At 41.8% G+C, this 14,870-nt stretch overlaps 1 protein-coding gene across 1 annotated transcript in view; it reads right to left on the bottom strand.

Annotated features, from left to right (window-relative positions):
• The window catches only part of LOC134934617 (solute carrier family 23 member 1-like), a 319,416-nt gene that overhangs the window by 239,361 nt on the left and 65,185 nt on the right, over positions 1–14,870 (bottom strand). Inside the window, exon 6 of the mRNA XM_063930011.1 lies at positions 11,453–11,570. Within this exon, the coding sequence (XP_063786081.1) occupies positions 11,453–11,570 (118 nt within the window). The remainder of the gene's footprint in view (positions 1–11,452; positions 11,571–14,870) is intronic.

Here is a 14,870-nt window from a genome sequence, read left to right as displayed (position 1 = left end):
GCATTGAAGTAAAAGGTCTGTCTCCCGAAGTTTGCAATGGCTGAAATGGTAACCTAATATTATGTACTAGTGTCTAACTAAGTTTTAGTGTAATTCTCTAAGTAGATGTTCCGGCTACAGTTTCCAGACATAGTTGCAGTCACCCTGAGTTATATTATGTCACACATCCTGGCTCATACAGTTGCTCTATAGGAAACAAATCATGCACACTGCTCTAAAAATGTCAAATAATAGGACAGTTAATTGATCGGCTCTCTATATAACAGTACATCTTAAGAATAAGATATAATTCTGCTGTGTATTCTTATATTGACTACATTTTCTTTTCTCAAATCCCATCTTCATCGTTGCTTCTAAAGTATATGAAATGCTATAGTATTCAGTAATTGAAAGAATGATTACCATCTGTAATTGCTCTCTTGGAGATATTATATGTCCAGACGTTATTATTACATCTTGCAAATAGGACCTTTAAATGTTTAACAGCATATCTGGCTTGCATTAGCATTTTGTATGACTGAATTGCATCAGACTCAGTAAGAACTGAGAACAGTATAAAATAACATGCAAGAAACCTCTAATACTTCTATAGTTCATTTTTAATTTAGATATAACCAGTTTCTGGCACTCCCACTACATCTCCCATAATGCTCTGTGTTGTGTATAACTCCTGTTATATACTCCAAGCTGCCTGGAGACGCTGTACTGTTCCTCAGATATACAACTCAACAAATTAATATGAAGAGCTTAAAAACTGCTTTGTGTATTCAAAATAAGAGTAAACTAGACATAGAAACATGTCACGAGGAAGTGAATTGGCAATTGTTGCTTATTATATAAATACTGACTGTGAAATCATCAGACTTCAAATTTAACTGGAATATAGTTCTTGTTTTGTCTACATTTTTCGAAGGTGAAATAAATAACACAAAAGGATTCCAGACCCTCAGTAGTGCTGCAATACACTGACTAAAATGATCTAATCTGAACATTTGTCATGTTCAAGGATTTTGTTGGGTCAGGATATGGGCTGATGATGAGGGAGATAAGGGGTGAATATATGGTTCAAGGAAGGAGAGAAGAGAATAAAGTAATATGCCAATGCTGAGTTATGTAATACCTACAAGTTGATTTTAAAAAAAGAAAATGTGGCCTCTGAATCTGAAAGTTAGAAAGAAGATGAAAGAAAAGATGAGAGAACATGTAAGTTGCGTATTGTAAATGAGAATGCGGTGGAAGTAGATCTGAAAGATCATGTCAATTAAGCAAATTATTACAGGGTCATGTTATATGCTTCTCTGAAGAGATTCGTTTTTATGAAGGTTTTATACGCTTGGAGGCTCCATGAGTTCAGGGGAATAGGTACAAGAACAGAGTTGTCCTGTAGCAAGATGTGAAAAGGCATTTACAGAGAGGAAAGGGGTTTCATGTATAGTGGAGGCTTCTTTTGGTGTAGTACTAGAGAGGAGATGTAAATGGGTGCAGGACAGCTATACAGTAGGTGAGAGCTGTTTGACTACCTTTTCTTTGCCAGTTTAAAATGGCTCTGCAGAGGACGTGTGAGTGCAAGGACCAATCTAATGCAGCAACAAAATATGTAAGTAACACACAGAAATTTACTAAAGGTTTTTCTTTTTCATGTATTTATTCATGTGTTCTGGCAAGATGTGCAATCCAGGAACTAATCTACAGAAGCCATGCAAATAGACTGGACTGGTAACTAGGCATTCATGGTGTGTTACTTACAATTAGACATTTCTGTTTAAGGGTTATGTCTGATTAGTTGGTGGTGGTGCTAGAGAAACACTGGATGTGATGCTTTACATGCTTGTAAAGTCAGCTTGGTACAAACTTTGTAAGAACAAGGGCCAGATAATTTTCTTATATGAGGGCTGGGCTTGATGTGGAGCAGGAAGGGTTATTAGAAAATGGAAGGGAAGTGACATTTTTTTAGTTGATTGAATGTATATTTTTGACAGTGCTGTCAGGCAGGATAGCTCAAAATCATGTTGTTATTTATTTAATTAAATGTATCAGTTTTGCTTACCTCTAAACAGGACCCACCATCCATTCAAATAAAAAAAAAATGACAGAAAGAAAAATGCCATGGAGTCCAGCTGTGCATGGATTCAGGATGGGTGAGGCTCCTTGGTGCATCAACCACCTGTTGCAATCTGAGCAACAGGAGTCAGATGGACAGATACAGTACTAATACTATATTGGAGGAGCATTAAGGGTGTAATTAGAGCCGGATGTACTAAGCCTCGAAAAGTGATTAAGTGGTGAGTGATAAAACTAGCAACCCATCAGCTCCAAATTGCCATTTTTCAGGGCCTGTGACATGGCAGTTAGAGCTGATTGGCTGGCACTTTATCACTGTCCACTTTATCACTTTTTAAGACTTAGTACATCTGGCCCTAAGGGTGACTGATCCATCTGTAATTGTGACCTGACTGGGAAATGACTGACAGCAGTAACAGAGCCGTAATGATTCCATGATTCAGAGCTCTATTAATGATTGGACAGGGAGCTACAGTGCATCCGGAAAGTATTCACAGCGCTCACTTTTTCCACATTTTGTAACAGCCTTATTCCAAATTGGAATAAATTCACTTTTTCCATTAAAATTCTACACACAATACCCCATAATGGCAACATGAAAAGAGTTTTTTTGAAATTTTAGGAAATTTATTAAAAATAAAAAACTAAGAAATTACATGTACATAAGTATTCACAGCCTTTGCTCAATACTTTGTTGATGCACCTTTGGCAGCAATTACAGCCTCAAGTCTTTTTGAATATGATGCCACAAGCTTGGCACACCTATCTTTGGGCAGTTTCACCCATTCCTCTTTGCAGCACCTCTCAAGCTCCATCAGGTTGGATGGGAAGTGTCGGTGCACAGCCATTTTCAGATCTCTCCAGAGATGTTCAATTGGATTTAGGTCTGGGCCTTGGCTGGGCCACTCACGGACATTCACAGAGTTGCCCTGAACCAATCCTTTGATATCTTGGCTGTGTGCTTAGAATTGTTGTCCTGCTGAAAGATGAACCGTCGCCACAGTCTGAGGTCAAGAGCACTCTGGAGCAGGTTTTCATCCAGGATGTCTCTGTACATTGCTGCATTCATCTTTACCTCTATCCTGACTAGTCTCCTAGTTTCTGCTGCTTAAAAACATCCCCACAGCATGATTCTGCCACAACCATGCTTCACTGTAGGGATGGTATTGGCCTGGTGATGAGCATTGCCTGGTTTCTTCCAAACAAGACGCCTGGCATTCATACCAAAGAGTTCAATCTTTGTCTCATCAGACCAGAGAATTTTGTTTCTCATGTACTGAGAGTCCTTCAGGTGCATTTGGGCAAACTCCAGGTGGGCTGTCATGTGCTTTTTACTAAGGAGTGGCTTCCATCTGGCCACTCTACCATACAGGCCTGATTGGTGGATCGCTGCAGAGATGGTTGTCCTTCTGGAAGGTTCTCCTCTCTCCACAGAGGAATGCTGTAGCTCTGACAGAGTGACCATTGGGTTCTTGGTAACCTCCATGACTAGGGCCCTTCTCCCCCGATCGCTCAGTTTAGAAGGCCGGACAGCTCTAGGAAGACTCCTGGTGGTTCCAAACTTCTTCCATTTATGGATGATGGAGGCCATTGCACTCATTGGGACGTTCAAAACAGCAGATATTTTTCTGTACCCTTCCCCAGATTTGTGCCTCGAGACAATCCTGTCTCAGAGGTCTACAGACAATTCCTTTGACTTCATGCTTGGTTTGTGCTCAGACATGCACTATCAAGTGTGGGACCTTATATTGACAGGTGTGTGCCTTTCCAAATCATGTCCAATCAACTTAATTTACCACAGGTGGACTCCAATTAAGCTTCATGAACATATCAAGGATGATCAGTGGAAACAGAATGCACCTGAGCGCAATTTTGAGCTTCATGGCAAAGGCTGTGAATACTTATATAAATGTGATTTCTTAGTTTTTTATTTTTAATAAATTTGCAAAAATATCAAAAAAACTTTTTTCACGTTGTCATTATGGGGTATTGGGCCTAATTCAGATCTGATCGCAGCAGCAAATTTGTTAGCTAATGGGCAAAACCATGTGCACTGCAGGGGGGGGCAGATATAACATGTGCAGAGAGAGTTAGATTTGGGTGGCAGGAGTCCACTACACTACATGTGTACCGTGAGATTCTCTCCACCATATGCATCTTACTCATATGTTCACCAAACCATTTAACTCATGAGGATTGTGCCAGCAAAAATTTTATAATGGACATCTGATTTTAGTTTCTACAGAAGTGTCATGGAGCAGGTCTCTGCTGGTACACCGGTATAGCTCTGTGTGATATGACCAACACGTTTCATTCCCCACTTACTGGGAACTTTTTCTTGAACCAGAAGCAAAACCAAAACACAAAACACGAAAAGTGCCCGCTGCACATCTCTAGTTAAAAATAAGAAGGCCCGTTTTGAGTTTGCCAAAAGGCACGTGGACGACTCCCCAAATGTATGGAGGAAGGTGCTCTGGTCAGATGAGACTAAAATTTAACTTTTTGTCCACCAAGAAAAACGTTTTGTCTGGCGCAAACCCAACACATCCCATCTCCCCAAGAACACCATCCCCACAGTGAAACATGGTGATAGCAGCATCATGCTGTGGGGATGTTTTTCAGCAGCAGGGACTGCTAAACTGTTTCGAGTTGAGGGAAAGATGGATGGTGCTAAATACAGGGATATTCTTGAGCAAAACCTGTTTCAGTCTCCCTGTGATTTGAGACTGGGACGGAGGTTCACCTTCCAGCAGGACAATGACCCGAAGCATACTGCTAAAGCAACACTCGAGTGGTTTAAGGGGAAACATTTAAATGTGTTGGATTGGCCTAGTTAAAGCCCAGATCTCAATCCAATTGAGAATCTGTGGTCAGACTTGAAGATTGCTGTTCACAAGTGGAAACCATCCAACATGAAGGAGCTGGAGCAATTTTGCCTTGAGGAATGGGCAAAAATCCCAGTGGCAAGAAGTGGCAAGCTCATAGAAACTTATTCAAAGTGACTTGCAGCTGTAAGTGCTGCAAAAGGTGGCTCTACAAGGTACTGACTTTAGGGGGGTGAATAGTTATGCACGCTGAAGTTTTCTGCTATTTTGACCTATTTTTTGTTTGCTTCACAATAGGTTGTAGGTATGCTCTGTGAATGAAATAATGCAAACCTTCAAGCAATCCATTTTAATTCCAGGTTGTGAGGCAACAAAACATGAAAAATGCAAAGGGGGGTGAATACTTTAGCAAGGCACTGTATTTGTGAGAATGAGGGTGTGTTATATAGCCTGGTAGGAAGAAAAGGGGAACAGATTGTCAGGGCATATTGAAACAAGGATGTAAGGAAGTACTGTAAGTGCTAAGCCTGGCAGTTGGGCTTTGGAGAAGATGACAGTAAAGATGTGTGAAGGGGACAGATAGTAGACTAGTGAAAACAAAAAAGAGAGATAAAGGACAGTTTGTAGATTCATAAGGGAAAGAGTTTGGTAAACATTAGAAATACAGCAAACAACAAAATGGACAGACAGGCAGGGGAGATAGGGCAGCCACAAGGAAAAAGAGTAAGCAGCAGCCTAACAGGGAAGATTGTAGGCCAGATATACAGTATAGAGGTTGAGTAGTCAAGATGTGGAAAGACAAAGTAAGGTAGACATACAGTAACTCTGATATGGGAATAACCTGTGTATAGTAATCAGTGTATTGGATATTGGTGTGACCAGTGGTCAGTGGCATTGGTGTTTCTATATTGTGTGCAGTGCACACAGGCCCCTGGGTTCAAGCAGTCCCGCATCGCACACACTGCACCCATATTTTATTACCTAACTTTCCGGAGTCCCACATCAGACTTGCAGCAGCGGTTAAAAAAATCACAGGTAAAATGGCCACCGTGCATGTGCAGTAGGAATTTAATTGCCATGTTTCTGGAGACCTGAACATGCGCAGTAGAGTGGGGCACAATGCCAGAGTCTACTGTGCAGTGAAGAAGAGGGGGCCCACCCGGAGTCTGCACACAGGCCCCCTCCTCTGATAAAATGTCCTTGATCAGTGGTAATCAGGTTTGTTATATTGGTGTGCCCTGTGTATAGGGATAAGTGGGAATCAAGAATATACTGTATAGTGGGGACTCAAGCATTATCAGGGGAGGCTCTTCCATTTTGCAGCTTTAGACAGCGCAAAAGGGACACCACTGAGTCTGCCTATTGTAAAGTTAAGGATGTCTCTGAGACAGACCTTTTCATGCTTAATACAGGAGGCATCTGCGGATCTTATAAAATGCTGTCTCCACACTTTCATCCAAGAGGTTGGGAAGTGGGTATTGGTGGTGATTGATGGTTGCGTACGGGGGTTGGGAAGGATAGGAGCATCAGGGGGGACAGTAGGCAGAAAATTTGCCTAGGGTACCGAGAAACCTTGCACCGACCCTGAGCATTTTTAACATGGTAAATGAGATCTGAACCATTTAATCCTATTACACTGCCTACGGGTGAGGTAATTATGATGATGTCTCCAGTTTTCCCAGCATCCCCACAACACAGGGCAAAATATGGCAGAAATTTGTGAGGTGTCAAATTTTCTTTCATTGGAAAAATAAAATTAACTGAGTTAACTATAAAAATCAGAAAATGGCATTGTTACTGAGGAGAAGTGGTGGTTGTGCCACTATATCCTTCTGTGAGACAGACTATATACAGTACTAAACCTAAAGGAAATCACTTGGAATTTACCATCCCAAGTGTATTCTTTCTTAATAGAAGTCTATTTTTGCATTCCTTACATGTATTCTTATACTTAACATCACCATTTCCTCTCTGTATGTTGCATATCCTTATATGACTAGAAATAAAGGTAAGACTATTGTCTAGGATGTGTAAATGCATGTGCTGGGATCTCTGCTTTTACTATGACTGGTTAAAAATGAATTAACCCATGAAATGCTAGGACTGTAGGACATATACTGTGTTTCACGTCAAGACTTTTGTGCTCTGGTTGGAGTTCAGCCACCCACTGTTATGACATTACCAAATAGAATAATAATAATAATAATAATAATAATAATAATAATAATGACAGCTGATTTCGCCCAGAAAATATTTGGATCTTTTTTACAATTCAGTACATATAGGCCTTGATTCTGAGTCTGACATATCTGCAGAAATGTTTCAGTTCGGCCACAACAGCCTACTTACAGATGAGTCCTAGGTTATCTATGCCACTAGCCATGGCAAACGTGAGTCCTTTGCTGTGACTAGCATGCCCATGTGTATGTGCGTGCAAGGCATATACAACTGCAATCCATAGAATTGCATGGATGCGTATGTTCCCATAAATGGGTCACACGCAGGCATGGTTAGTTGCAATCGCCATGTGGCCGCACGTGCTTCCCAATCATGGGATGGATGAAGGGGGACATAACTGTACTAACTAATATGATAATCCACCCATTTATACTGATACTCCATGCGACTGAATGTGGAATCCTATCCCACCCACTGTTTTTCTATCTGCAGCTATCACTATCTGGACTTACACTCACCCCATGATGGGGAGATAGAATGAGGCTGGTTGGAGAGACACTGGGGGGCTGGAGAGACAAGCAGCTGGCTAGGGAGACAGAAAGAGGCTGGTTAGAGAGACACTGGGTGACCGAGGAGACAGACGGAGACTTGCTGGAGAGACACTGGGTGGCTGGAAAGACATGGAGGCTGGCTGCGGAGACATTGGGTGGCTGGAGAGACAAGGGGGGGGGGGGGGCAGGCAGGGGAGACCTGGTGGCAGGGGAGACAGAAGGAGGCTGGTTGGAGAGACACTAGTAGGCTGAAAATACAGGAGACTAGCTGGGGAGACACTGGCAGTGACGTCCAGTAAGGTCAGGCAGGGGAGACAGAGCTTTTCCTGTTATACTAACATATACACCAGTTATGACTATATAAAGTATATGAAAAATGTAAAGAATATAATAGAAATATCTACTTTGTATGATTCTAATCAGTTTTATAGTCAAATTTCTGAAGAAAAAAGTCTATGGCAGGTGAGGCAGTGCTGGCAGGGGAGACACTGGGTGACTGGAGAAACAGATAGGCCGGCTGGAGACACATTGGGTGGCTAGGGTTACCGATGGAGACTGATTGGGCAGACACTGTGTGGCTATAGAGACAAAGGAAAGATGGCTGGGGATGGTGACACACCTCCATTTTTACAAACAGAAGCTGTCACCGCCCCTTTCCCTATCACCCAGACGGCAGCAGACTGACAATCACTGGCAGTCGCTGCCTTACTGCTACCTTCATCGCCGGACCCATTTGCACACGAGCAGAACTGGTCCTGCGCATGTGCATAGCAGTGATAATACATACATTGCAACATGAATAGCACCTCCAACCACATCTGAAGAACCCCCATAATGTCACTCATCCTGGGTATTTATGCTCTTGCAGTGCCTCCACTCCACATGCAGTGCTACTCCTCTATGCCAGTGTTATAGGAATGTGACACTTACCTGTAGTTTTTAAGTTAAGATACGCTGGGGATGACATACAAAAAATATATATACAGTATATATATATAAATATATATTTATTTATATACAGTATAATATATATATATATATATATATATATATATATATATATATATTGATGCATATAAGGTGGCAGTCAGGTAATGCACCAGAGACAGCTGGTTTATTACTGTAATACACCTGTGTCTGCTGTATTACCTGAGTGCTGCAATTTATGTTGGACTTTGTACCAAGAGTGCCTACATGTATATATCTGACACTGGAATAGTGGTGGAAGGCAGGTCTATTTGCCTCAGATTTCTTGCCTATGGTAGTCATTCCGAGTTGTTCGCTCGCTAGCAGTTTTTAGCAGTCGTGCAAACGCTATGCCGCCGCCCACTGGGAGCGTATTTTAGCTTAGCAGAAGTGCGAACGAAAGGATCGCAGAGCGGCTACAAAATAATTTTGTGCAGTTTCAGAGTAGCTTCAGACCTACTCAGCGCTTGCGATCACTTCAGACTGTTCAGTTCCTGTTTTGACGTCACAAACACGCCCTGCGTTCGCCCAGCCACGCCTGCGTTTTTGCTGGCACGCCTGCATTTTTCCGAACACTCCCTGAAAACTGTAATTTGCCACCCAGAAACGCCCACTTCATGTCAATCACTCTGCGGCCAGCAGTGCGACTGAAAAGCTTCGCTAGACCCTGTGTGAAACTACATCGTTCGTTGTAATAGTACGTCGCGCGTGCGCATTGTGCCGCATACGCATAAGTGCCATTTTTTTGCCTCATCACTGCACAGAGAACGAATGCAGCTAGCGATCAACTCGGAATGACCACCCATGTGTTTTAAAACGCCAGGAATATTGGGCTGGGAGCTTTTGGCTTTTGGTAAGAACTGGATCAGGCTCCTGGGGTGGGGTGTGAGAGAAGATGGTGGGTTTTCCATCCATTAAAACCCAATTTGGGTCTTTGGGCAATTAGCCTCACAGAAGGCTAATTAGGACTTTCACCTGTAGGTGTGTGTTAAAAGGCTGTCAGCCTGAACATCTGTCTCTCTCACACTGCTTGGGGAAAAGAAGAGACTGTGGAGTCTCTGTGAGAGAAACCTTCTTTTGAAATCCAGTGAGCTGTGCCTGGTAAAAATGTCTTGTATTGTTCTTTTTTAGTGAGTTAGATTATTCTGTGTACAGTCAGAGCTGGACAGCAAGGTATTTATTTCAATGTTTATTTCTCTTTTTATTTTTTTTCTAAGGCCATCAGACCAACGTACTTGTGTGATATCTCAGCTGCTACATCCTGACATCTACCCCAGGAGATGGTACCTGTTCCCCTGATCCTTTTACAATATATATATATATATATATATATATATATTTCCAGAGACGTCCGGCACTCAAATCCCATAGAACAACATGCTCCGGTGCCAGTTAAAGCAATGCAATACTGATCCAGACGAAAACGGCACTCAGAGAACTTGGAAAAGTGAAAAAATTTAATTCAGGTCATTAACGTTTCGGGGTCGCAAACCCCGTCCTCAGAATGAACACAGTGTTGCCTTCTGGACTTTGAGAGAACCACTACATGCTCACCCAGTTGAGCGTTAGTCTCCTTCACATTGAACCAGAATACATTTATTTTAATCATCTGGCTGGTAATTTCTCCATGTTCAGCTAAATATGGTCCATTTTTAATACGGAAATCCATTGACGGATTATCCGCCATAGATCAATTCTGGGTTTATACCTGTTTTATCATTTTTAATGCGATACACGTCTTTTCAAGATATGCTATAAATAAATCTGGTACCTGTTAAATACCCCTGAAGAAGTCCCCGACTGGGACGAAACGCGTTGGATTTCTACAAGCACTGTTTCCACCATCATAAACAGTTTGTTGGATAATGTTTCATTAACATTGAATGTATATCACTCACCGTGTATTGGTATGAATTGTACTGCCTAAAAATTCAGCAAAAATCATTTGGTTTTTATATGAAGGGAAGAATTCCCTGTTTTTTATGTAATAAATACTAAATTACTGGATCACTGTTCTCTCTGTTCATGGTCGTTGATGACAGTGTATTTTTAGCGCACCCAGATCCCCCCCTTTTTTTTCCATACCTTATATTGGACCTCATCTAACAGGAGGTTCCCTCTGGTGTGCAGCTCATTCCATATACACACAGCGCTAAGGGTTACTTCCCCTTTTTCTAGATATATATATATATATATATATATATATATAAGCAACTCACCAGATTGAGCAGCAATCATGCTAGCTGGATAACAAGAATTGTTTTAGAGTATCAAATCAATATGTTAAAGTGTAACTACTCTGTGCCCAATGGCCATTTCAATCATATCCTGGAGAGTTTCTTCAGCGGCTACTTTAACATTTTTGATACAATAAAACTATTATTTTGTCAACTAACATGAGTGCTGTCCCTGCCCCTTCCCTGCTGGATCTGGTGAGTGTTTTACATGATTTTAGTTGTGGACTGGGCATTATTAACTCTGCAGCAGACAGATACTGTGTTTTGCATATTGGTAGACCTCAACAAAAGTTAGGCTCTAACAACGTCAAGGTATTGCATGCATCACTTAACCGTATGGTATATGTCACAATTAATTAAAATATAAAATGTAAATGATAATAGAAATTATTTTCAATGTACCATCAATTAAACCAGGGTATTCCTGAAATCATTAGATTAAATTAGAAACATTCTCACAAGATAAAATGAGACTGTGGCACACGAAGCTATACAAAGACATTGATGTCTATTTATTATACTGGAGATGCTGCATATTACCTTTTCCTTCAGCATGCCCTTATGTGATTCTATTATAAAATTGTTTCATCGTTTAGATATATGCTAGGTCACATTATATTCCATTTTAACTTACTGGAAAAAGTTTGAAAACAGGATACTTGCTGATTTTAAATTCTCCTTTGTTGTAGGATATGAAGGGTAGCTCTAGATTTCTCAGGTACTGCGAGAAAATAACGATTAAGGCAATAGTTCTGAAAAAAAATATCATGGGTTGACATTGACAATTGTTTCATGAATAGTTTATATTACTTGTATATAAATGTAAAATAAAAGCAACATAACATAATGTGTACTTCTAATATGGGCATGGCCAGTTTACTTCACTTTCCTCCATATACAGGTATGTCATGTCACACAGGTCATCTGGGGAATTGTACTGTAGTTATTGTTTTGCTGGGGGGTGGGTGTTAGTGTTTGGCTGCAGGAAGGGGGGTTAGGCACCACCGGGGGGAGGCTAGGTTTAGGCACTAAGAGGGATGGTTATGCTGTGGATAGGGGGGGTTATGTTTATGCACAAAGAAAGGAGGTTAGGGTTAGGCTGCAGTAAGGGAGGGTTAGGGGGGTAGGGGGGAGGTAGAATACTTACCTCACCCCTGTTTGGATCATGAACATCGGGATGCCAACATCGGTGCTGTGACCATCATTATCTTACACGCCGAGATCAGATACTGATCCCATCTATCTATCTATCTATCTATCTATCTATCTATCTATCTATCTATATTTTTTCATTGCTTAGATGTTTTTAAAAGGATGTTTTAAAAACAGTGTGTCTTAGCAAGAGGTAGACTGCATCCTCTGCTCCTCAGACATCACTGGAAAGTGCTACAGTATCCAGATGATAGGTTAACAGTGTCTAGGTCAACAGTCAATAGGTCAACACCATGTGGTTGACATGCATTAGATCGACAGATACAAAAGGCTTACAGAAAGACAACGGACGATCTGGTACAGGGTTTATTTAAATATGATAATTTGTAAATTCGAAAGAAAAAGACCAAAATTGGACAGTGTGTTGCCCTTAATAATAGGGAGAAAACAACGTATATTACCGTTTTTTCTATGGTATGCTGTCCTGGTTGGTGGTGCACCCAGAGCCAGAAAGTACGTAGACTTGCAATGGGAGAGAACAGAAGGCTCTTGTGTGGGCGCACTCTTGAGAAAAGAATATTGATAATGTATGAAAATTTAGAAAATGCTTAAGACATAACTTTTATTAACATTGTTAAAATGAGATTGCCCTTCCCTAAGATCTATGAAAAAAATTAATCAAAGATTTGAAAAAATGTTAAAATTGTTCTGGTCTCTTTATTTCAAAGAGTATTTGAAAAGGTTGTAGACATTGAATTGTCATACCCCCATTTCCCCTGACCAGTACAGGGTTTCTGTATTGATGGAACCGGGGGTTGGTCAAAACACAGTTTTTATAAGGGAAATCCAAACAAATAAACTATGAATAACTAGAATGGTAATCAGCGGTCACCACTCTAGGAATTAAACACCTGAATTACATATAAGTGCCATATTTAAAGGCAAAAATTGTAGGCATCATAATACAGTCAGAAAACTGTTAATATTGTCAACACTGTGCTGGAGAAATACGGATTAGAGTTAGTGGTGATACTGCTGTTGGTGTTTTTTATCACATAAAGGAAGAAGTTAATTCCTGCTCTACAACACCAGGTATTTGCAGGCAGTCGCCTTTCCTGATACTAACTAGAGATGAGCGCGCCTGAAATTTTTCGGGTTTTGTGTTTTGGTTTTGGGTTCGGTTCCGCGGCCGTGTTTTGGGTTCGAACGCGTTTTGGCAAAACCTCACCGAATTTTTTTTGTCGGATTCGGGTGTGTTTTGGATTCGGGTGTTTTTTTCAAAAAACACTAAAAAACAGCTTAAATCATAGAATTTGGGGGTCATTTTGATCCCAAAGTATTATTAACCTCAAAAACCATAATTTACACTCATTTTCAGTCTATTCTGAATACCTCACACCTCACAATATTATTTTTAGTCCTAAAATTTGCACCGAGGTCGCTGTGTGAGTAAGATAAGCGACCCTAGTGGCCGACACAAACACCGGGCCCATCTAGGAGTGGCACTGCAGTGTCACGCAGGATGTCCCTTCCAAAAAACCCTCCCCAAACAGCACATGACGCAAAGAAAAAAAGAGGCGCAATGAGGTAGCTGTGTGAGTAAGATTAGCGACCCTAGTGGCCGACACAAACACCGGGCCCATCTAGGAGTGGCACTGCAGTGTCACGCAGGATGGCCCTTCCAAAAAACCCTCCCCAAACAGCACATGAAGCAAAGAAAAAAAGAGGCGCAATGAGGTAGCTGTGTGAGTAAGATTAGCGACCCTAGTGGCCGACACAAACACCGGGCCCATCTAGGAGTGGCACTGCAGTGTCACGCAGGATGTCCCTTCCAAAAAACCCTCCCCAAACAGCACATGACGCAAAGAAAAAAAGAGGCGCAATGAGGTAGCTGTGTGAGTAAGATTAGCGACCCTAGTGGCCGACACAAACACCGGGCCCATCTAGGAGTGGCACTGCAGTGTCACGCAGGATGTCCCTTCCAAAAAACCCTCCCCAAACAGCACATGACGCAAAGAAAAAAAGAGGCGCAATGAGGTAGCTGACTGTGTGAGTAAGATTAGCGACCCTAGTGGCCGACACAAACACCGGGCCCATCTAGGAGTGGCACTGCAGTGTCACGCAGGATGTCCCTTCCAAAAAACCCTCCCCAATCAGCACATGATGCAAAGAAAAAGAAAAGAAAAAAGAGGTGCAAGATGGAATTGTCCTTGGGCCCTCCCACCCACCCTTATGTTGTATAAACAAAACAGGACATGCACACTTTAACCAACCCATCATTTCAGTGACAGGGTCTGCCACACGACTGTGACTGATATGACGGGTTGGTTTGGACCCCCCCAAAAAAGAAGCAATTAATCTCTCCTTGCACAAACTGGCTCTACAGAGGCAAGATGTCCACCTCATCTTCACCCTCCGATATATCACCGTGTACATCCCCCTCCTCACAGATTATCAATTCGTCCCCACTGGAATCCACCATCTCAGCTCCCTGTGTACTTTGTGGAGGCAATTGCTGCTGGTCAATGTCTCCGCAGAGGAATTGATTATAATTCATTTTAATGAACATCATCTTCTCCACATTTTCTGGATGTAACCTCGTACGCCGATTGCTGACAAGGTGAGCGGCGGCACTAAACACTCTTTCGGAGTACACACTTGTGGGAGGGCAACTTAGGTAGAATAAAGCCAGTTTGTGCAAGGGCCTCCAAATTGCCTCTTTTTCCTGCCAGTATAAGTACGGACTGTGTGACGTGCCTACTTGGATGCGGTCACTCATATAATCCTCCACCATTCTATCAATGTTGAGAGAATCATATGCAGTGACAGTAGACGACATGTCCGTAATCGTTGTCAGGTCCTTCAGTCCGGACCAGATGTCAGCATCAGCAGTCGCTCCA

This window comes from Pseudophryne corroboree, chromosome 6 (assembly GCF_028390025.1).
Source record: "Pseudophryne corroboree isolate aPseCor3 chromosome 6, aPseCor3.hap2, whole genome shotgun sequence".
Taxonomy (NCBI): Eukaryota; Metazoa; Chordata; class Amphibia; order Anura; family Myobatrachidae; genus Pseudophryne; species Pseudophryne corroboree.
The sequence above is the reverse complement of the archived record's forward strand: the minus strand, read 5'-3'. Positions and strand labels throughout refer to the sequence as shown.